The sequence below is a fragment of the Eptatretus burgeri genome, chromosome 15 (genome assembly GCF_056783735.1).
Source record: "Eptatretus burgeri isolate ZD-2024b chromosome 15, Ebu_testis_v1, whole genome shotgun sequence".
Taxonomy (NCBI): Eukaryota; Metazoa; Chordata; class Myxini; order Myxiniformes; family Myxinidae; genus Eptatretus; species Eptatretus burgeri.
The window spans coordinates 15,832,346-15,854,849 of NC_140975.1; the positions used below are offsets into that span (position 1 = coordinate 15,832,346).

General features: G+C 43.2%; 1 protein-coding gene across 4 annotated transcripts in view; it reads right to left on the reverse strand.

The window, feature by feature from the left end:
• NOX4 (NADPH oxidase 4) overlaps positions 1 to 21,022 on the reverse strand; it is a 61,588-nt gene extending 40,566 nt beyond the window's left edge. Inside the window, exons 1-5 of one of the 4 annotated variants that reach the window (XM_085858046.1) lie at positions 20,835 to 21,022; positions 20,555 to 20,650; positions 4,171 to 4,277; positions 3,369 to 3,453; positions 2,814 to 2,911 (exon numbers count right to left, since the gene is read on the reverse strand). In XM_085858046.1, the coding sequence (XP_085714172.1) occupies positions 2,814 to 2,911; positions 3,369 to 3,453; positions 4,171 to 4,277; positions 20,555 to 20,650; positions 20,835 to 20,964 (516 nt within the window). In that variant the 5' untranslated portion in view covers positions 20,965 to 21,022. Of the gene's footprint in view, positions 1 to 2,813; positions 2,912 to 3,368; positions 3,454 to 4,170; positions 4,282 to 20,554; positions 20,651 to 20,834 lie in introns of all 4 variants that reach the window. The other 3 variants (XM_085858044.1, XM_085858045.1, XM_085858047.1) reach the window with 3 other exon arrangements.
• Between the last annotated feature and the right edge of the window lie 1,482 nt (positions 21,023 to 22,504).

A 22,504-nucleotide genomic window follows, 5' to 3' on the forward strand; every position in this document is an offset into this window, starting at 1 on the left:
TTTTAATGTTAACCATTGCAATTATCAATATCAGCGATTATTTTCATCACAAAAATTTGCACAATCATCAATGTCACCTCTTCAACAACACATTCACACTATTGTTATTAGTCTCACACTATCATCCCAAAGGTGATGTGAGACTCTTGCAACGCCCGTGTCTGTCTGTCTATTTGTGTCGCTGTGTGTATCTGTGTCGATATATTTTAACTTTAAAAATGATTTTATCTGCAACTGCTTGTCCGATCAATGCAAAACTTTAAACACAGGAAGGACTCCCATGGAGAATATTTTGTTGATAACTCTGACGTCATAGATCATATGGTATGGCAGCCATATTGGATTAAAGGAAAACATTTGGATGCCTTTATCTCTGAAACCACTCAACAATTAAAAAATAATTAAACTTGGCATATGTTATCAACTCCTGATGGGGTATATCGGGTGATAACGGTGATGTCATCGGTGAAGTGGTATTCCAGCCATAATTTGCTGAATCAAAATTATCCAAAATATCTCAAACTTCATATTGTTGTGGTTGAGGAAATTCGGAAACCACCATTCAGGTCCTGTAGGTGAGATATCTCTGTAAGTACATGTGTAGTTAGCCCAAACCCATTGTTTAGAGGGAATAAATGTGATTCATTCGGGCTGCGGCCCTTTAAGATAGCCGTTTTTCTGTTCTATCTTTATTTTGAGCCAACCACGTCTCAACCGCCATCACACAACAACCACCAACCGCAATGCCGCTTCACAACAACAACAACGCCAACAGCCACGACCTTTACCTTCACAGCACACCATCCCGCAACCATCGCATCACCGCCATTCCAAGCGGCACCGTTTTGGTGCATCACCGTGGCCAGGGACCGCCACTTTAGACCCTCCACCACCTTCGCCTCTCCTTCTGCGGCCATTCCCGCACCACTTGTGAACGCCGAGCGTCAGGCTGTCCTGGCCTCGTGCGGGACGCGCGCCGAGCCGCGGGTGCAAAGAGCAGCCTTTCCGAGGAGAAGTCGGATCAGGAATGATACACGCCCACTTCTGATCGGTCCTATCAGCAAGCGCGGGGCGATTTGGCCCCGCCTCCAGGCGCGTCGGAGTACAATAGATATATGCAAATTCGAGGATCAGGGGAGGTTCACGCCCACTTTTCCTCCGTCCAATGGGCGAGCGTGGCTCCGCCCGAGCTCATCCTGATCCGGAAATTTGCATATGGGTTCTCCTGCCGTACTATAAAGCGCCGAGCGAATTCAGTCAGTTTTTGGGCTCGGGCGAGTTGGAGAGGTGTGGCGGCGGCGGAGTGTGGCAGCAGCAGTCAAGACGTGTCTGGAGGAGAGTCAGTCTGTCGGAGTCTGTCGGGGAGCTGCAGAGAGGGGAAGCCGGGAGCGCGGTCGAGGTCGCAGTGGAGTCGCTCGTCGCGGGACCCAAGCAAGCCAGCTATCCTCTTTCCCCAGAGCATCAACAATTCCCCCCTTTCCCCCCCCCCTCCGCGCTGAGATAGTGCGGAAAGGGGGCCCCGTTCCCAACCCATTCCAAGCAGTGCCAACGAAACCCGCGGAGGAGCATAGAGTCGGGGCACCGCCGCCACATTTGCGGCTCATCACAAGACGGGTAGGCTCCGCCCGGTCTCGCGCCCACAGGCCCCGTCTGCCCCCTTGTCTTTGAGGGTGGCCCTTTTCTTTTGCTTTTGAGTATATGTGTTGTTGGCGCCATCTGTAAAGTAAAACTGTGTAAGTGTTGCCGTGTGCTCGCGTAGTCGGTAGTAGATCTACATTGTTGTGCTTCTTTTGTTGCAATTGCTTTTGGTGCATAATTGTTGTAATTGTATATGTGTGCTTTCCATGTGCCACGGAATAAATGTGCCTTATGTTGAACTGTTTTTCCCGTTTCGCTTCGTCTTTTCTTTAATTGAATCTCCATCTTACTTCACGTAAAGGGTTGGTAGTGGGCTTCATACGCCCGATAATTAATCGGAACCGTCGAGGTCGACGATATAACACCGCTCGGTTATCCCGATAGTACGGAACGGGTCGCTTCAGTGGCCCGTGTCCAGAGTCGACCTGCGGCGAGGTGCGATCGCCCGGTCTACCCTCCGTGTGGGTACTTAGGTAGGTCGAATTTGGCGAACAACCCTATCCCACGCGGGGGCTGATTGGCACGATCGTGGTGAGGCCGAAAGGCCCACCTGTGACTAGTTCCCGGCGTTAGTCCGAGAGGGTCACGACAGAATTGTCCGTCCGGTGGGCGACGTGCCGCGATTCGAGTTACGTGGCCGCTCGCACACCGGCGGGCGCGAATTCGCAACAATATATTTGATCTGTGAGCTGATGTGAGTGAAGAATTAAATGTATGACATCATCGATCATGTGATCTGGTGGCCCCATTGGATTGAAAATCACAACATAAAAAAAAAAAAATTGTCCAGAACCGCTCAACAGATCGATGCAAAACTTCATACATATGATTGACTAGCCATGGCAGAATATTTGATGAAATTTGGCCTTGATGGGCACAAAAGTGGTCGTCAACCCCACTGTCGTCAACAGTGGTTGATGGGTATTATGGCAGTTGGCCATAATAGGAGCGCGTTTATTTAACAATGGTATATTTTGCTCAGAATTGGTGCACAAAGTGAGACTATGTGCTCTTCAAGTGCCATTCTCGTTGCAATTGGTATTGTTTAATCATCAACAACGTACCTGTCATCGGTGAAGTGGTAACCGTAGAGTAACACAAAATCGGACTCAACAACCGCCTGTAAGCGAAAAACCAATTCATACTGACCCAACATCCTGATAACTGAGGCTCACCTCATAGCGGTACCTGGCCAGGTTTATCGCCGGGTGTTCCTCGTCATAGCATATGGAGAAGTTCCACGTGTTGATCATGTGAGCAGCGCAATGGATAACTGAAAGGAATACATTTCCATTACACAAGGAAATTTGGAATCCAAAAAACAAGAAACAAATTGCTCATTCTTCTTCTTCCGGGCCAAATTATTCCACTTTTGGATATAACAGGCAAATTTCTGGGATTTTGAGCCATTGTCATTTAGACAATGTCATTATGGAGGTTCCATTTCCTCATTTACTCCATTTTTGATCCCTCAATGATTCTAACTGAATAAATGGTTACATTTCACCTTGACTGTAATTTGGCCCAAAAAGAGCAAAAATGTTTCTCTCAAAGTTGATTATTTGCATTGATCGCAAATGTGATCGACTCAAATGTCATATTGAAAACGAGACGAAAGCTCAACCAGCAAATTCTTCACTCGCTGGTTCCCAGACATAACCAAGCTTATGATGAGAACAAATAAATAATTAATAAAACAATGTTCAAGCATGGTACACATATATATTGACCTGTGAAGATCATGATGGCGGAACCACAGGCGATGTGAAACGCTTTGCTTCGATCCAGCAATCTTCTGGTATTTTTGCTTGTCACCTGTCAGGGCGAGCAGTAACATTATCATCAAACATTTAGGTATTCCTTTTTGTGAAATATGTTTTCCAAACCTCAACCCTATAACCACGGTCAGCAACCACACTTTCAACACATGTTCAATAACCAAACGAGTCGATAAGCCGGCCGTCCTATTGACACATGTGTATCAAAGATAAAAGTTCAATCACAAAAGAAGTCAATAAATCAACTGTCCAATCTGTTGATTGGTAATAAAGATCCCACAGCATTCACCATAAAAATCCATCCATTGGGACCATACGCTGTGCAGATCGTTGGTACTGCTTAAGTAGTCTCCTTGGCTATTGGGCACAATCCTGGACGGGTCGCCCTTCCGACACAGTATACCAGCAAGCTGGCACTCATTTTGCCGACCTCAAAAGGATGACAGGCTGAGTCAACCTCACCTGGTATTAATTCAACAGCTGAGTGGGATTTGAACTCAGGATCCTAGGATCCCAAGCCCATCACACTAACCATTCAGCCAACACCAGGAATACCATACAAATGGAGGCCATTATTTGTTGGTTGCCAACCTTTTGAGTTCTAAGGTTCCATCCAAGACCAAAATTATAACTATAACACAGAAGTGCAAAGGTCAGCAAAACCCACGACTGCAGTTGTGTTACTCACTATCATACCCCACTTTACAGAGTGCAAGAATGTAAGTCAGTGTAGTCTTGGTGAGGAGGTGCTTACTCGCACGGCACCACGCAGTGTTGACAGTACTCCACGGAGGATGGGCAGCAGGATGAGACTGCAGTTGAGGTTGAGGGCGGCGGCTGAGGCTCGACTCACGCACAATCCTAGCTGAGGGGATGGAAGGCCCCAGCTGAGAAACATTCAACTGACCATGATCAATGTGCTTCAGATAAAAATTGAGAAACCAATGGGAGAAATGTCACATTCTTATCTTTGGACAATGACATGACCCACAATGCTTTACCTCTTTTCTCTCAGTATTATATCAATACTCCAGGCAAATGTCATTGGATAAACCTCAATAAAGAAAATCGCACACGAGTCTGGAGGAAATAGTTCATTTTGGCATTTTTAATATGAAATAGGCAAAACCTAAAAACGAATGAAACCCATTAGAATCACCCTTTTGAACCCTCTAGAACCCTTTAGAATTAAACACGGTGGGTGAGACAGGTAATTCTTCATTTTGACGGATGGATGGACATAGCCAAAGTATTGAAGCGGCTTCACCGCTCAAAAAAATAAAGGCAAAGTGTTTTAACCCATCAATAAATACTGTATTTGTAATAGTCTGTCTCTGCCCAAAATCATGTTAAATGCTGCCAAAGCAGTTCTGTGGCAAACAAGGTGGTTTACATCAATATTACACCATGGCAATATCACCTTCCTGATGATAGTCAGGACAGGACTTTGTGATTTTATTTCAGGGTGCTGGCAACAAGTCACATCTTCTTCGTCAATGATACCGGGGAATATTTCATGTCCACCAGCTAATGCTAGCATACGGAACGCCCAGCTTAACATCCATCCGAGGGATAGTGCACCTTGTGATCCATTGCCTTACCTGCATAGAACCAATCTGAGTTTTTTGTCTGGTCGAGAATCGAAACCAGACTAGATAATAACGCTAAGTGCACTGTCTCTGCATTATCCTGTCTGGTGAAATACTCACGAAGCAAAGCCAAAGCTAAGTCGAAGTCAAAACAAGAGAGAAAAGAGCTGAACCAAAATATGTTCCTATTAAGTGATGATGCACGTGGGAGGAAATGTTCATCTGCAGAGAAAATCTAAACCTTGATCAAAATAGAGTGTAAGCAATACAAAATGTGTCATAACTCATTCCCCAAGGCATCCCACTTCCCACCATTACCTTTTCAGAATAAAAAAAAACCAAGGATGGTTTAAACATTTGTAGCCATAAATATGATGCTGGGGGCTTTTAGTGTATTCATAACATTAATCAAGATAAATAAGGGAGGAGGGTCAAATTATAGAGAGAGAGAGAGAGAGAGAGAGAGAGAGAGAGAGAGAGAGAGAGAGAGAGAGAGAGAGAGAGAGAGAGAGAGAGAGAGAGAGAGAGAGAGAGAGAGAGAGAGAGAGAGAGAGAAACAAAGAATGGCAAAGAGGGAGTAGAGGATAGAAAGAGGGAGCTCGGGAAACCGAGGTGGAGGTAAAATGACATAACAACCAGAGGATCAAGAAACAAGAAAGATGTCGTGCATAGCACGGTACTTGCAAAATCCATAAAACAAATTTGACCTCAAAAATAATTGGTGTTGAATTCAATGACCAAATATGCAACTCCTCTTCAAATTTCAAGTCAATCACATGAACATTGGCAAATTTTGAAATTTGGCTCAAGTTAACCTTTTGACCTATGTTGACCACAAAAACGATTGCTTGTTGAATTTAGTGACCTCAAATTTCAAGTCGATCAGATGAAAATTTAGGATTTTAAAAATCTCACTTAAGTCGTTGACCTTTGGCCTGTGTTGGCCTTTTGGCCTATGTTGAACTCAAAAATAATTGGTGGTTGAACTCAATGAAAAAATATGCAACTCTTCAAACTTCAAGTCAATCAGATGAAAATCGACAATTTTAGAAATGTGGCTTATAATCGACCTTTTTGCCTATGTTGACCTCAAAAATATTTGGTAGTTGAATTCAGTGACCTGATATGCAAATCCTGTTCAAATTTCAAGTCAATCGGATGAAAATTGAGGATTTTAGAAATTCAACAAATTTGTTGACCTTTGGCCTATGTTGACCTATTGACTTCAAAAACAGTAGGCTTCCTGATTATGACAACCTCTACCATATGGTGAAATTTTGTGAAGATAGTTTTAAAATGTGACCTGTAGGTGATAAACATAAAAACAAACACACAAAAACACATAAACAAACAGACAGACAGACAGAATAATGCACAAAACCAACCAACATACTTAAAAAATCTTCGATTTTCGCAAGTAATTCAGTTTTGTGGTTCCAAAAAACCCGAAAGTGGTGAGAAACAGTAAAAGTGGTTCCAGACAAATGTTATGGGAGAATTAAAGGCCTGGAGGGAAGGCCTTATCTTGATAAAAAAAAAAAATGGAGGACAATGTTCAGGAGCCAAATGAGCGGAGGTGGTTGAACTCAGAAAGGTGCGTGAAGGAATTCGCCGATAAAAGTGTCCGATACCGTTTATCAGTTGGAGGGGGTGGAATTGAAGAAGTGATGGATGAGAGTAGATTGGATTGAGGGATGGGTGAAGGGGTGAATGGTGTTAGAGTCAAGAATTATAATTACAATGTACAGATAATGTATTTGATACAAGCAGTGACTGTCACACCCAGCCCGCTCGGACTGGGACATGGAGAAAGTAATTGGTTTAATACGACAACTGCCAAATTAACTTTCTCCCCATAGGCATCAACCCAAGTCAGCCATGTTTGTGATACCCTCCTCACAGTTAATGAGGAACACAGCGAGAGCAAATCAAATGGAAGCACTTTGTAGGGCCAAGCGCAGCTTGTCCCCTCTGGATCTTTGTTCTCACGTGATGAAAATAAAGCTTCTGCAGAGAAATTCTCCCTCAGTCCCCATGGCAATGTCGAGGTCCTCAGCAAATCTGTGCTGCTCTCAGCAAGTCGTATACGATATTGTCTCTGTCTCTCTAACACCTCTAACCTCTCCTCCCCCCCTCTCTCTCTCCCTCTAACATCTCCCTCTCCCCCCCTCTCCCTCTCTCTCTAACCTCTTCCCCTCTCTCTCTAACCTCTCTCTCTCTCTCTCTAACCTCTCTGTCACCTCTCCCCCCTCTCCCTCTCTCTCTCTAACCTCTTCCCCTCTCTCTCTAACCTCTCTCTCACCTCTCCCCCCCTCTCTCTCTCTCCAACATCTTCTCTCACCTCTCCCCCCCTCTCTCCCCCTCTCTCTCTCTCTCTCCCTCCCTCTCACTCCAGATAGAAAAGAAGCCTATCTCTTTTTGTGTACATGTTCACACACCAATAGCAACTGCGTCAGAACATTCCTATAATAAAGGTTATTGGATCATAATGCAATTACTTGCAACATTAACACTGATGATGGTGAATCTTTATTCATGAATAATCATGACTGGGAAGTCAGCGATTCTGACACCAATCAAATCATTATACTAACGATGTTTTTTTTTAATTGTACTTGCTACTTCATTGCTTGATGCTCAGCATTTAGAGGACAGAGCACAGACAAACACCGTGGGTTTTGAAGCCGTTTTGATATGACGTCGGCAAGAGGTGATGCATCATGAATTAAGCTGGCTATCCAAAAAGAATATCCAACCTTTGCAAAGGAAATGAATTTTACGCAGTAAGTTTAAATCTAAAGTTAAATCTGCATTTTAAGTGTTAAGCAGAAAGATGACTCATGGATCAGGGTTACCAGTTTAGCGTTCACGTCTGAGCACCTAGCACATAATGCTGGGAACCAAGCTTCTAATCCAATAAATTTGTTACTAGTCCCCGAACGTGCTTGTAATTCCTGTTATTTTTATGTACAAGGTCCTCCCTGAGTCTTAGAAGCCATAATAATGGGAAAAATAATAGAAAGTTCACACACCAAAAGGGATGGTCCAAACGACCTTTTCGGATGCATTTACTCCCCATTACATTAAAATCCTCACGTTAACGTATTGTATCACTACGTAAGCCACAACAATAATGCAAATTCTTAAAGCGACACTTGCTTCATAAAAAAAATAATTATTCGAGCAATGCTCTGCACTTTGTAAATGATGAAGAAGGCCTTTGTGGGGATGAGGGGGTTGGGTGGGTGATGGAAACCATGCCAGAGACACTGTGATAAATTGCCTTTGTGTGTTGCGTGGGAAACCTGGCACATGAGGCCTAAAAAAGGGAGTTTGTGGGTGGCAGCCAACAATGAGAAAAAAAATTGTTATGACATTGTGAGGTGTGTGGAAGCCGCACAGGGTGAGAGCGAAAGGGTGTGATGAGAATGACCATGTGGAGATGTGAATCAGCCAGACTCAAATTGACTTCAGAAAGCATGGCGAACCGTGAACAAACAAACAAATAAATGACTTCGTTCTAATCAAGTACATCGGAGGAACAGGATGAGATCAGGTCAAATGGAAGGGTAATAATTAATAAATAAATATTCAACTCACTTTCTGGACAGTTCAACGACCGAGATTCTTCCTGCAAGGGAAGTCAAAATTAAATAAATAACTGAAAACTCCAACGACATTCCAAAGGTCCAGAGAGATCCATCTTTCTGCCATCGAAAGCTTCCGGATGTCAGGGCTTGAAAAGAAGTCATTTTTATCTCCACTGTGAATTGTAGGACATGATGGTGCGCGTGCGGAGGGAGTTGTACTTCGAAGATTCCATGTGTCGGCTGCGTTGTGTCCAGCCGAATTGTGGCATAGCTTGAATGGCTAAGCAGGACACCACAGGCATCTTATTAGAATGTACACATGGTCCAGGTATTAAAGGTTTACAGATGCCATGTGGAGAACACATGTCGAAAACATCCAAAATCTCCACCACGGTGGGCAAGTCCTATAACATGTGCACTCAGTTACGAGGGGATACGACACCACGGGCTTGTTGATTATCAAAAAACAACTTTCGTCCCCAAGACAGCATCTCAAAGCTCTGCTGGAGACTCTAAAGAAGAACTCAATCCTGACCACCATTGGAGGAGAAGTTCAAGCACTTCAAGTAGCAGATTAAGAAGTCTGTATTTTATGACACGTCATCCCCTCAAAGATGGACTGCATTGTACAAGAAGAACCGACAGAAAAGACATTGATTTTGGTCACATGAACAGAGGTATTCCAAACTGCAATAAGCAGTGGACCCTCATGAGCTGTTGAACCAGGTCATCGAAACTGGACACCTGGAGGATGAAGTCCTCGATGTTGACCCCATGCAGTTCTAAGGTCCCAACTCACAGGAAAATATAATCACATGCAAATTTTGAAGATATTAACATTATCAACACCACAAAAGTTCCTTAACGAGGGCAATTTATTACCTCCGCCACCGAAGAGGGATGGAGTTTATGTTTTCACCCCTTTCTGTCTGAGTTTGTTACTTGCGAAAAGCAAACAATTTTCAACTATATTGGTTGGTTGCGTGTGTTATTCTGTCTGTCTGTCTGTCTGTCTGTCTGTCTGTTGCCAACAGGTCACAATTTTAAACCGATCTTCACCAAACTTCACCGCATGGTAGAGTTTGTCACAAGCAAGAAGCCTATTGTTTTTGAGGTCAAAAGGTCAACATAGGCTAAAAGTCAACACCTTAGGTGGGATTTCTAAAATCCTCAATTTTCATCTGATCGAGTTGAAATCTGAACAGAATTTATATTTCAGGTCACTGAATTCAACCACCAATTCTTTTTGAAGTCAACATTGACCAAAATGTCAACATAGGCCAAAGATCAACAATTAAGGTAGAGTTTCCAAAATTCCTCAATTTTCACCCCATTGACTTGAAATTTGAAGATGGTATGCAAATGAAGTTAAAGAATTCAACCACCAATTATTTTCCAGGTCATCATAGGCCAGAAGGTCAACGTAGGCCAAATTTCTCAAATTGTCATTTTTCATCTCATTGACTTGAAATTTGAAGAGAATTTGTGTATTTTGTTAACCCTAACCGCCACCCTAACCATGAAGCCAATAACAGCCATATGATAACACCAGGCATATTTTCGAGATATCCTACACAAAGTCAGACAAACAAACAGACAGACGGGTGAAAACATAACTTCCTTCACCTTCGGTGGCGGAGGTCAGTAATTAGTTTGGCGCAGGTATGCTCTCCATCGAGTGCCCTTCTAGTTCATCTATGGATCAGTTATCTCAAAATTTGAGGCACTGCCACATAATGAGAAGGTATAGGTGTGTGTTCAATATTTATTATTCTCCTAAAGCAAACAGCTTTGTCCGACATTGTACTTTTACAAGGAGATAAAACAATGTTCCTGGCTATTACAACAGCTGTTAATAAATGATAAAAACACACCCTTAGCCTCATTATTTATATACGAGCTGGATTTTTTTTCTCTCCAAGGAGCGTTTCTTTGTTTCTGGGTGGGACAGACAGACAGACAGATGGCATTAGCCTAATATATACAGTAAAGATATATATATATATATATATATATATATATATATATATATATATATATATATATATATATATATATATATATGTATATATATGTTGTGGTTCTGTAAAACCACATGCCTCCAAGGTAATGACACACAACATATAGCGATCCCAAGGCAGTTATTTCAATCGTATGTGTATTAGTTTGTCCCTTCCATATGACTGGTGGGTGATAGGGGAAATATGCGTTGTGTGGGACTCCTTCAGTTCGACCTCTTATATTTCTTTGACCTTTAACATTTGCAACTCTTTCACTCTTTGCTACAACTCTTTCTCTTTCACGAAACATGCAAGCAAGCATGTCCGCCAATCAATATAAACTTAGCAGACGTGCTGTGAGCGTCTCCCATGTGTCCGCATTGTGAGCGCCTCCCACGACTTCCCGCACCAATTAGCCATTCAAAATTGTGCACCAATTCTCAACTGCCATTTTGCCTCAGACCTTTATACTGCTCACCAAACTAAACTGTGCTCACCCCAACCACTTCGTACGACTATGAAAAATTCCCGCAACAACGCACGCTTACAAACGCGACCTTTATTCACCATCTCATGAGAAGGAACTTCATCCTCATTCCCACAATGCCACGTTACAATCCTCTCTCACTACAAATGCCACAACATGTTCGCACTACTCTACAACTGCCGCAACTGCCCCATGATCATCAAACTCTCACTATAGCATCAAAGGACACGGAGGAGACGTAAGTCTGGTTATTTTGGGGAATAACTCGAAGCGTGAACGTGTACTGGAGCTCATTTAAGGACTTAAATGTGGTGTCACTTAAATGTCACTTAAGGACCTAAAGGTGGCGCAGGATTTCCCTAAATTATTCCGTTTGAATGGAGGCTAGCGCACGTTCCGGGCCGGAGAGTGCTTCCAAAAACCATGGCCCCATGTTAAAGTCAGAGCTCCGATGCATGACCAGATCAGCAAGCAACTGAGCCATTTTTCGAGTTTGGGGCCTGGCAGGACATGGCTATGACTGCTATGGACCAAAGGGGGAAGGGTGATTTCACTAACAGCCCCGTTTGATCCGATTTTTGGCTTCTCCCCTCATCCGGGGCTTATAAAAATAGTAGTTCAGAGCAGTTCGGAGTTGGCAGATTACCATGGACAGGGAGAGGACAAGCCAGAGCAGCACTCGCCAGGCATTGGACCTCGCCAGGGAGATAGGTGGCACGAGGAGAACAAGCGTTGGTGCAGAGCGAGGGGTGCCGCGAGTCCGCGTGACCAAGCTTGGGGGTCACACATTGCTGCTACGAGCCGGGGCTGCTCCATTCCAAACGACGCTCATTAGATTACATAAACATACAGAATCTTACATGAATAGGATAGGGTCTTTCTTCTCAGGCATCTTTCTTCTACGTTCTATCTCTCATCTACTGTAGACGCAAAAATCAACGCAAAAAAAATAATAAAAAAAGACGCAAAAATAAGCAATCAACGAGGACAAAGCCCGACCAACTGTTCTTTTCCTGGCAGGACCCAAGAGTGAACTAAAAGAGCGAACCAAACTGACTTGCACCTCATATTTTTCCTCTTGCACTATGCCACACCCCCCATGTTGCATTACTTTCTGGGCTATTTCTAATTTTCCTCAGATGTGTATATGTGTATGTGTATGTGTATGTGTGATGGCACCTGTCATAGCATGCGTTAAGACGTTGTAAGAACTATCAGGACAACTCTGCACTGTCTTCTTTTGTACTATTGTTTGCCTTTTGCCACACCCCACAAATTCCATACTTTTCCTGCTGTATATTGCAATAAACCCATTTACTGTGACACTTAACTTTCCTTGCATTCTGGTTTTAAATAAATGTGCTGTTAGAAATGTTCCCAGCTCGTTCTTGTCTTTTCCTCCATTGGTCCAGCATAGCCCGTACCCGAGCTTAGCCGGGACGTTATTCCCCAAGAATCTGTTACAGCGCTGGTACGTACTTGGCAGCTCTGCTTGGCTGCACCTGATCCGGTCGGTAATCTGAATAACGCATGTACGTACCGAGGGTGTGATCCACAGTAAGTAGGTCACATTTCCTTAGGTAAACGGTTGTTCGATGGAGGACCCTAAGTCACATGGTCAAGTTATTGGCGTTCACGGTGGATTAGTGACCAGCGACTAGCGACACGAAGTTATTCGTGTGCAATGGCCTACGATTCCCAGTGAGTCCAGAGAGGAACCTAAGACAGCCCCTACCTCCTGGTTCCCCTGCGACGCCGGGTCCATGAAAATTATACATATGTATATATATATATATATATATATATATATATATATATATATATATATATATATATATATATATATATATATATATATATATATATATATATATACAGTGCTCAGCATAAATGAATACACCCCCTTTGAAAAGTAAGATTTTAATCAATATCTCAATGAACACAAGAATAATTTCCAAAATTTTGACAAAATTGAGTTTTATAGAACATTTGTTTAACTCATAACATGAAAGTAAGGTTAATAATATAACTTAGATTACAAAATCTTCCGTTTTACTCAAATTAGTTGATGCAAAAATGAATACACCCCACAAGAAAAACTACTACATCTAGTATTTTTTATGACCTCCATGATTTTGAAGGGCAGCACCAAGTCTTCTCGGCATGGAATGAACAAGCTGGCGACATATTGCAACATCTATCTTTTTTCCATTGTTCAAGAACGAACTGTTTTAGAGCCTGGATGCTGGATGTAGAGTGATGCTCAACTTGTCTCTTCAGAATTCCCCATAAGTGCTCGATTGGGTTCAGATCAGGAGACATACTTGACCACTGAATCACTTTGACCTTGTTCTTCTTCAGAAATGCAACAGTGGCCTTATAATGTGTGTTTTGGATCATTGTCATGTTGGAAAAGTGCATGACGACCAAGGGCAAGGAGTGATGGTAGCATCTTCTCTTTCAATATAGAGCAGTACATCTGTGAATTCATGATACCGTCAATGAAATGCAGCTCCCTAACACCAGCAGCACTCATGCAGCCCCACATAAGGACACTGCCACCACCATGTTTCACTGTTGGCACCATGCATTTTTCTTTGTACTCCTCACCTTTGCGACACCATCCAGTTTTGAAGCCATCAGTTCCAAAAGCATTTATCTTGGTCTCATCACTCCAGAGTATAGAGTCCCAGTAGTCTTCATCTTTTTTAACATGGGCCCTGGCAAATCCTAGGCGGGCTTTTTGTGCATCGGCTTTAGGAGAGGCTTCCTTCATGGACGACACCCATGCATGCCATTCCTCTGCAGTGTACGCCGTATTGTGTCACGGGAAACAGTCACCCCAGTTTGGCTTTCTACTTCTTTAGCTAAGTGCAGAGAACTTGCATGGCGATTTTCTTCAACCCTTCTCATCAGAAGATGCTCCTGTCGAGGTGTTAACTTCCGTGGACAGCCTGTACGTCTCTGTGAGATGGTTGTAGTTCCATATTTGCTAAATTTTTGGATCAATTTTGCTACCGTATTCTGACTGATGAGTAAAGCTTTGCTGATCTTCTTGTAGCCTTCACCTTCCTTGTGTAAAGAAATTATTTTCTTTCTCAGGTCTTGTGACATTTCTCTTCCATGTGGTGCCATTGCTGACAGCATGAAATGGGAAGGGGTTTTCTTTGTTAAGTCACACCCTTTTATAGTCAACTGATTGCTGGACACCCGTTTAATGAATAATTACTCACCTGTGGTTCAATTATTGTTAATTAGAATTTTGTAGTCCAAAATTTAGCTTTGCTCCTAAGACTTTCATTGGGGTGTACTCATTTTTGCAACATGGTCTTTAATGAATTTGTCAGGAAAATTCCTTTTTTGTGTGTGCAAATTAATAAATCCTGTTTGCAATCAATGGCCCACATTTGTGGGAGTATTTTGTAGTGTAGTATCCCATAGAAAATGTGGATTCTGAAAGGAAACTAAAGGTTTTCTGACAAATCTGTTGGGGTGTCCTCATTTATGCTGAGCACTGTGTATATATATATATATATATATATATATATATATATATATATATATATATATATATATATATTATCCCATGCACATGAAGCAAAAAGCAGGGTTAAGGAATTGGTTCACTTCTGTCTATCTGTCTGTCCTTCTGTCGAAAAACATCAGTATATGATGCAGAAACAACTTCATTTAAATTGAATGTTATACTTTGAACAAGAATCAGAACATGAATTGGAAAATGGACTTGTAGTAGAGCAGTACTTTGGCTCTGAAATTGTCCCAATCGCGCGTGAGCAGAGAACAGTGAGATTTTTGGGTCTTTTTTAAACTCTGTCTTCCTGTCTGTCAGTCAAACAAAATTAAAAATTCCAAACAGGAAATTTACTGTTTTTATGGATGTCATAATACACACATACAACAGGCACAGATAACTATTGTAACGTGTTAAATTAAGTTAGATTAATCAATGCCGGTAAACTTTTTCTACGACATTTTAAATCTTTTTTTATTTCAATTGAATTGTACACTTGAACAATGAAAAACACAAATCACCTTTTTGGCACTTTAAAAAACCTTTTCATTTTTTAGCACTTTTGCCAAATCATCACAACCAATCAAATTTGCTGCTCGTAGACCCTGCCCATGTCCTTATTTCTCAAGGCAGTGTGGGCTAAGGTGTTCTATGAACTCTCTAGTTATTTTATTTATTCTTCACAGTCACCGTTTTATTGGTTCACGAGCCAGTAAATGACCACTATATTGCTTATGGGTGTCTGTCTGTCTGTCTGTCTGTCTGTCTGTCTGTCTGTCTGTCTGTCTGTCTGTCTGTCTGTCTGTCTGTCTGTCTGTCTGTCTGTCTGTCTGTCTGTCTGTCTGTCTGTCTGTCTGTCTGTCTGTCTGTCTGTCTGTCTGTCTGTCTGTCTGTCTGTCTGTCTGTCTGTCTGTCTGTCTGTCTGTCTGTCTGTCTGTCTGTCTGTCTGTCTGTCTGTCTGTCTGTCTGTCTGTCTCTCCCGAGCATAGCTCCGTGGGTTTTGATCCGATCCTGATAAAATTTGGGTGGGAGGTTTATATCATGTTCTAGTTGTGTTTTCCTGAGAATGGGCGTGCTGCGCCCATTATGGACGGAACCACGCCCAAAAAACGTGTTTTTTAGGGGTAGCCGGTTTCAAGTTACATCTTCTCCGAGGGGGTTTGTCGAATCTGGCAGGGGTTTCGGTATTTGGTTAGCCCAATGGCACCTGCATAGCCCCACAGAGCTCGATTTTTCATTTTCGTCCCAAGGTCAAGGTCACAAGGTCACAAACTTCGAAAATGTCAAAAATATCAATAAATTGGGTATCGAGCTCCTTGGGTTTTCAACTGTTTCGAATGAAAGTTGGTATGCAAGTAGTGCTCTTCGAGTACTACAACTTTCATCATTTACGTTTTTCCCAATTCCCACCAGTTTGCCCGTGGAGTCCCCTCGTGAACCATCGCCATCTCCAGACTTGTAATCATTGCAAAGTTGTATCACCGGGGTCCGTCAACGTCATCCAATTCAATCTTTGTAATGCACGTGGTAAGTTTGAAACACGATACACTTTCAGAAAACAGATTTTTGTTCACCTGCACTATTTAAATTTAAATCACTATTTTCTTTCATTATCTGTCACCATCACCATCATCATAATCATCAATGTACCAGAGTCTTGAGAAAGCATCAATGCTACCGAAGGAGGCTCTTGGCAAAGGTCATGCCGAGTGATTTACCATTCCCTTCTCAGCAATCAGTTAGGACAGATATTTGAAATTCATTCAGTGGCAGCAATAACTCGCAAAGTCTCCTTGAAAGACACCGGGAATCTACAAGGCCCCCCAATGACTAATCATGTCAGACGGGTTCTCCGGCTTCACGTCCTTCCACTAGATAAGGCACAAGATGAAGCCTCCCTCACTCTGCATGGGAAACACCAGGATGACAGTTTATAACTTCCAGGATTGCTGTTCTCATGGACAACAGTTTATAGTCTGCTGCACATACCAAATTTTCTTTCTTTGGTACGACTCAGGCAGGGCTGATCTCAAAGACACAGAAGATGTTCTAACTACAACACTACTATCTGTTCAAGAAGCATTGCTTCACCTTCTCCATGGCAGTTAGCAGCCCTCTCTCAATTAATCGAAAACACACACACACACACACACACACACACACACACACACACACACACACACACACACACACACACACACACACACACACACACACACACACGACCTGATGTATCACACCCTGTTCCAGAACATTGGTGCCACCGAAGCAGTTTCCTCTTCTCGAAGGACACCGTGGGATCATCAATATCCACAAACTAATACCGGTAAACAGAACGCCAGTTGAACATCCATCCGAGGAATGGCGCACACATTGAAGATTCACCCTGCCTGTGAAACAACGGGATGACAGTTCGGAGTTGGGCCAGGATTCAACCCAGGCGAGATGGCTGAGAGGCGAGTGTACATACCTCAAAGGACATGTAACCGCTTTTTCAGCCAAAATTTATGGCCTCATCTCTGCTCGAAATCCTGCGTTACAATTCAGCACCATCCATCGGCAGGCTGCACAGGTCAAGTTGTAAGCAATGGGCAGGTGTGCCCCCCAGCAAGGAACATCTTTGTTAAAAGACCAGGTCAGAAATGGACCCTTTTCCAGATGTTTCCAGGGGCTTTGAAGCTCCCTGGCGCATCACAGTTTTTTTTGCGATGCTTCGTTGAAATTTTAAAAGCAGCAATTCTGTAAGGAAAACCGAGACAAAATAAAAAGTAACATTTGCTGGCATTTTGCATTCGTCTCGGCTCTTGCTCATTCCATCGGAATGATGCTTTGTTATTTTTATATATATATATATATATATATATATATATATATATATATATATATATATATATATATATATGATGTTAGGCACACGAAGGAGCTTACGCACAAATCACATGCAGAACAAAGGCAATATTAGAAATCAGTGTACTTTTACATGAATTGTATGGACATTGGGTCGGTCTTTACATTCTCATGTGAACCCCTGGCCCGTGGTGTAATGACCCCAGGTTCAAATCCAATCTAGCACAAGTCATTATCCATTTCCAATCATGTCCAAGTTGCAATTTCTCAAAGAGTAGACTGTCCGCTAATGTCTTTGTCCTGCATGTGATTTATGTACAAGCTCCTCCATGAGCCCTAGATCAATGTTATAATAAAAATTAATAAAATCTATAAACAATGGATAAGCACATGCATATTGTTTATGGAATTTCAATCATGAACCAGGTGTTCTGAAGAGACCACTGCAGGCCAAGTTGTCCGTGACAACACAGATGAGATCGCTGCAGGCCAAGCTTTCATGGATCATTTTGTGCAATAAAGTCGCTTGGCTTTTATTCAACTTGGAAAAGTGCCCTTCAGTTTAAAAACTTGAGCATTTATTCCCTGTTATGGCTCGTGTCTGCAACATGAGCAGCGACAGCAAGCAAGCAACGCGGCCGAGGCTGACATCATTCAGGCCTCCATTAGCATTGGCAGAACACTGGCTTTGGAAGGTAGGAAGACGGTCTTTCTTGACTACAATCATTAAAAAATCGATTTATCCACAGAGAACTTCTTGGTGATCACTCGTGCCCTGTTCGACGACAACTCGCGTGGAGTTCTACGATGACTGATGGGCAGAACAAAATCACTCCCACATTCGAGTCATGATATTGTGAGCGACATTGTGTCGAGTCCATACAATTATGGCGGGAAACAAATTAACATCACCTCGGAGAGACAGTCGACTCTTGCGTAGTCAGGTCGTCTCGCGTTGGGCTGGCAGGATGGCCTACAAGGACGCACACTCACCTCAAAACTGCCTAACCTATGTTTGAATCTTGACCCAGATATAAACTGCCATCATGGTGTTTCACAGGCAGGAAGATTCACCAATATGCGTGCCATCCCTTAGTTGAACGTTAAGCGGATGTCCCATCTGACATTATTAGTTAGTAGACATTAAAGACCCCACGGTGCCCTTCGTGAAAAGAAGGAAAGCAATTTCCAGCACCATGGCCAAAAATTCCAAAATTCCTGTCCTAACCGCACGTTCCCCCTGTCCCAAGGGAACAAAGTGCAAAAGGGTCAACCCCCAAGGGGGGGTCGCTACACCCTTAGCTGGACATGCTGATTAGTAGTAGTAGTAGTAGTAGTGGTCAGATAGCATTGAGTCTATGGCAGCAGAACCGGGATTTGTAAGTCATTCGGAAAGGTTTGAAAAGTCTCATAAATTGCATTAATACAATCTTTATGGATCAGATAAATACATTTCAAAGACAAGCACAACAAGTCCTTCCAATACCTTTCTAATCTATCGTGTTTGAATGCCAATGTTTTCAATATAGCTTTTGGTGAAGTGGAAAAACAAATACATGATGCGTTATCTGGGAGTGTATTATTTTAACGTCTTGGGCTGGCAGTATATGTGTAGACGTCTTCACACTCACCTCCGAACTGTCGAGCCTGGATTTGAACCTTGACCCAGCGATAAATAAATGGTTATACTGGTGTCATTCCCATGTAGGACGAGGTATCAATGCGTGAGCCTTCAATTCGAAGGACGTTAAGCCGGAGGATCCATCTGCCAGCACTGGCCGTTGGTGGAAGTTCAAGATGCCAAGCTTTCACGAAGAGTACGACAGTTATCACCCAGCCTCCTGAACAAATTACCAATTTCTGCCAAAATCACTTCCAGTCGAAAGTCAGGTCTGGTCAGCCGGTTTGTGAAAGAGTTGGGACAAAAACGTTCCTGGCCAACCACGCCACTGCAAGAAGGTGGGAATAATTGTGGCCGCTAAAGAACTACGACTAGTAGTATATCATTTTAACGTCTGTCATCACAACCACATTTCTTTCCAATACAAATCACAGCAACAATCAATCCATCCAATGTGATCTCTCAATGACAACAAAAATCAACCTTCTTGGAATCCCATGGGACCATTGCAGCAGTTACAGGATGCATGGTAGGAAGAATTTTCTTTAGGATTTTCCTGAATTGTTAGACAGAGCTAATGAAAGATTAGACGTAGATATTGTCTCGTCCAATTTTCTTGGTCTACCACCTTCTTCTTCATGTGCAGCTTGTGGCTGCTGGTTGCATCATTAGTTGAGGCTGATGCAATGCCCCTATTACCAGTACACAGGTACTCAATTCACCGACCTCAGGAGGATGACAGGCCGAGTCAACCCCACCTGATGTTAATTCAACAAGTAAAAAAAAAAAACAGGGACTCAAACTCAGGACCCAAACATCCCAAAACAGCCACCTGAACCACTAAGCCAGCAACAGGCATATTGGTCTACCAATTGGATGATATTAAAAAAAAAAAAAAAAAATCAAGCAAGAATGTGACGATATCCCATTGGAAAGTAACACAAGACATAGGAAAGAATGTCGGATCATTTGCTCGTCGGTGAGAACACTCGACAAGTGAACTGTAGTTCAAATCCTGCCGGATCGACGACAACTCGAAATGACTCCTAAGACTGAGCATCGCACAGCGTCACTATAATACTGTATCCCTCCTGAGCACACGACGCCGACCAGTTCCTCATGACGTCACGTCAAGAGCAGTTTGTGACGCATTTTCCCCCAAACAAAGGAGTTTCGCCAAGAGGCGGGGCGTAGCGAAAAAGCACGAGGGGGCGTGGCCTAAGGGGCGGAGCTATCGGTGGCGTGCGCTCTGGGATGATCTTGTTCCCAATGGGTTTTCCGGCTGTTTTAAAGATGCAATGAAAGCGAGGATCGATTGAAAAAGAAGAAAATAAAAAGTAAGCGATGAAAGATTTATAAAGACAAAAAAAGTTGCACACTTACAGACACATACATTAAGGCTAACGGGGTCAGGACGACCGGGGGGGGGTGGGGGGGGTGAAGTAGTGCAGGGCGTATAATAGAGAGCTTACCCCCAGCATCCTGTGCAGATAGTAGTACTGCTCTCCGTAACAGTATAGCCTGAACATACTCCATATAGCCCACGCATTGGCTCCCAGCCAGGACAGCTGCAGACACAGCCGCACAGACAGACATCCCCTCGAACATCATGGTCTTTCGCAGTAAGAGGAAAACGCTTAACAACGTCCCAGCGGGCGACATATCAATCATGATGGCGAACACATCGCGGGCAACACTCTCGACATCCCATAATAGTCTGTCTGATCGCACCACCCCCTCCCCCTCTCTCACCATGAACGCGTACGTTGCGCTGTCGCTGCTCAACCAACGTGTGAACCTCCGCAGCATCTTCATCGCGACTTTTACCCCCCAAACGACCCCCGAGCCGACTTTTTCTGTTCTCTCTTAGCCACGCCCACATCCTTCACTGAACCCGCCCCCTTATTCGCCACGCCCACCGACCGCCGGATCTCCCCCGCCCCGGCGTCGCTGCGAGGATGTACCGTGACGATAAGGATCGGTGAAAGAGGAAATGGAAGATGTTGCCCCGGAGGACAAGTTCGGGCACTGACGAGCGGCAGGATGGGGGAGGAGTGGTAATTATTATACATTGTTATGAGAAATGACGTTCGAAACAGGTTGCACACCAACTTCGTGTTAACTTATCACACCTGGAAGGGTCACCTGATTCTGAGTTCATGCCGAGATGTGGATTGTCGGGATGCTCAGACACGAATCACATTTTGATTTATTCGAGTCATCGACGGTTTTCAGCATTTGTGCAAAAAAAAAAAGTCGAAAAAGTTTTTGAAACTTTTTGAATTCGAAGGAAAAGGCATTATCATCATTGTGCGTCCTCCCACTTTGACCCGTCATCATCATCGACAAAGACAAGAGGCGTCAGTGTACCTGTCCTTGAATTACAAGGACATTAGTGGACAATCAAGTCAGGACTATAAAAGCATAAAAGTTCCAGCACACCTGAGCAATTATATAATTATATAACCTTAGGTACCTTGAAGCATTTGCAATTTGGTCAAGGGGGTTGTGTAGTGCGGAGCAAAACCCGAGTGGTGGGGTGGGGGCCCGTTGGTGCACAGTGGTGTGCACCTCCTGGGAGGCCTCACGTAGGCGATGAGTTATAACGAGATTAAAAAAAAAGAGAGTCATACTTCCTCGACCTCATCCCAGAAGATGTTGTCCATCCGTGCACAGAACGTTTGGCTCGTCTTGATCAGTACTGGAACACACACACACACACACACACACACACACACACACACACACACACACACACACACACACACACACACACACACGACACATGTGAGTGAGTACAAGTGCAAACAAGCAGTTGTTGAATCATGTGCGAGGTTGCTTTCAGTTCCCCCTATTGGCTGAGTTTCCTCCATTGATACTACATCGTTCCACAGCGATGAATCCCAGGAGTGACGTGGTGCGACGACGCAGCGCAGGTATCCCTAGAATCCCACCTTTGCTGGGAAACCTTTCATGCTTCGAGTAGCAGTCACGTGCACCGTGCAGGTGTGTTAATTAACAAGGAATGGAGGGTATGGATAGTCCAGGTGGATATTCCAAACTGGATTCCAGAACGGGAAGCAGGTGTGCAGCTTACCTTTGTGAACAGGAAAACTTTGCGCTCCGAGCTCATGGATCGAGGCTTGCAAAATAGCTCCGCACGAATTTGGATAAAAGTACGTACTCGTCATGATAATCCAAAACAAAACGGGTGAATAGCGTTCAATACCACTCAATGAAAGGGGAGATACACCATGGCCAAGCTTATATATATATATATATATATATATATATATATATATATATATATATATATATATATATATATATATATATATATATATATATATATATATATATATATATATACAAACATACATACTTGAACGAGAACGAACTTGGAAGAGCATATACCTCCACCA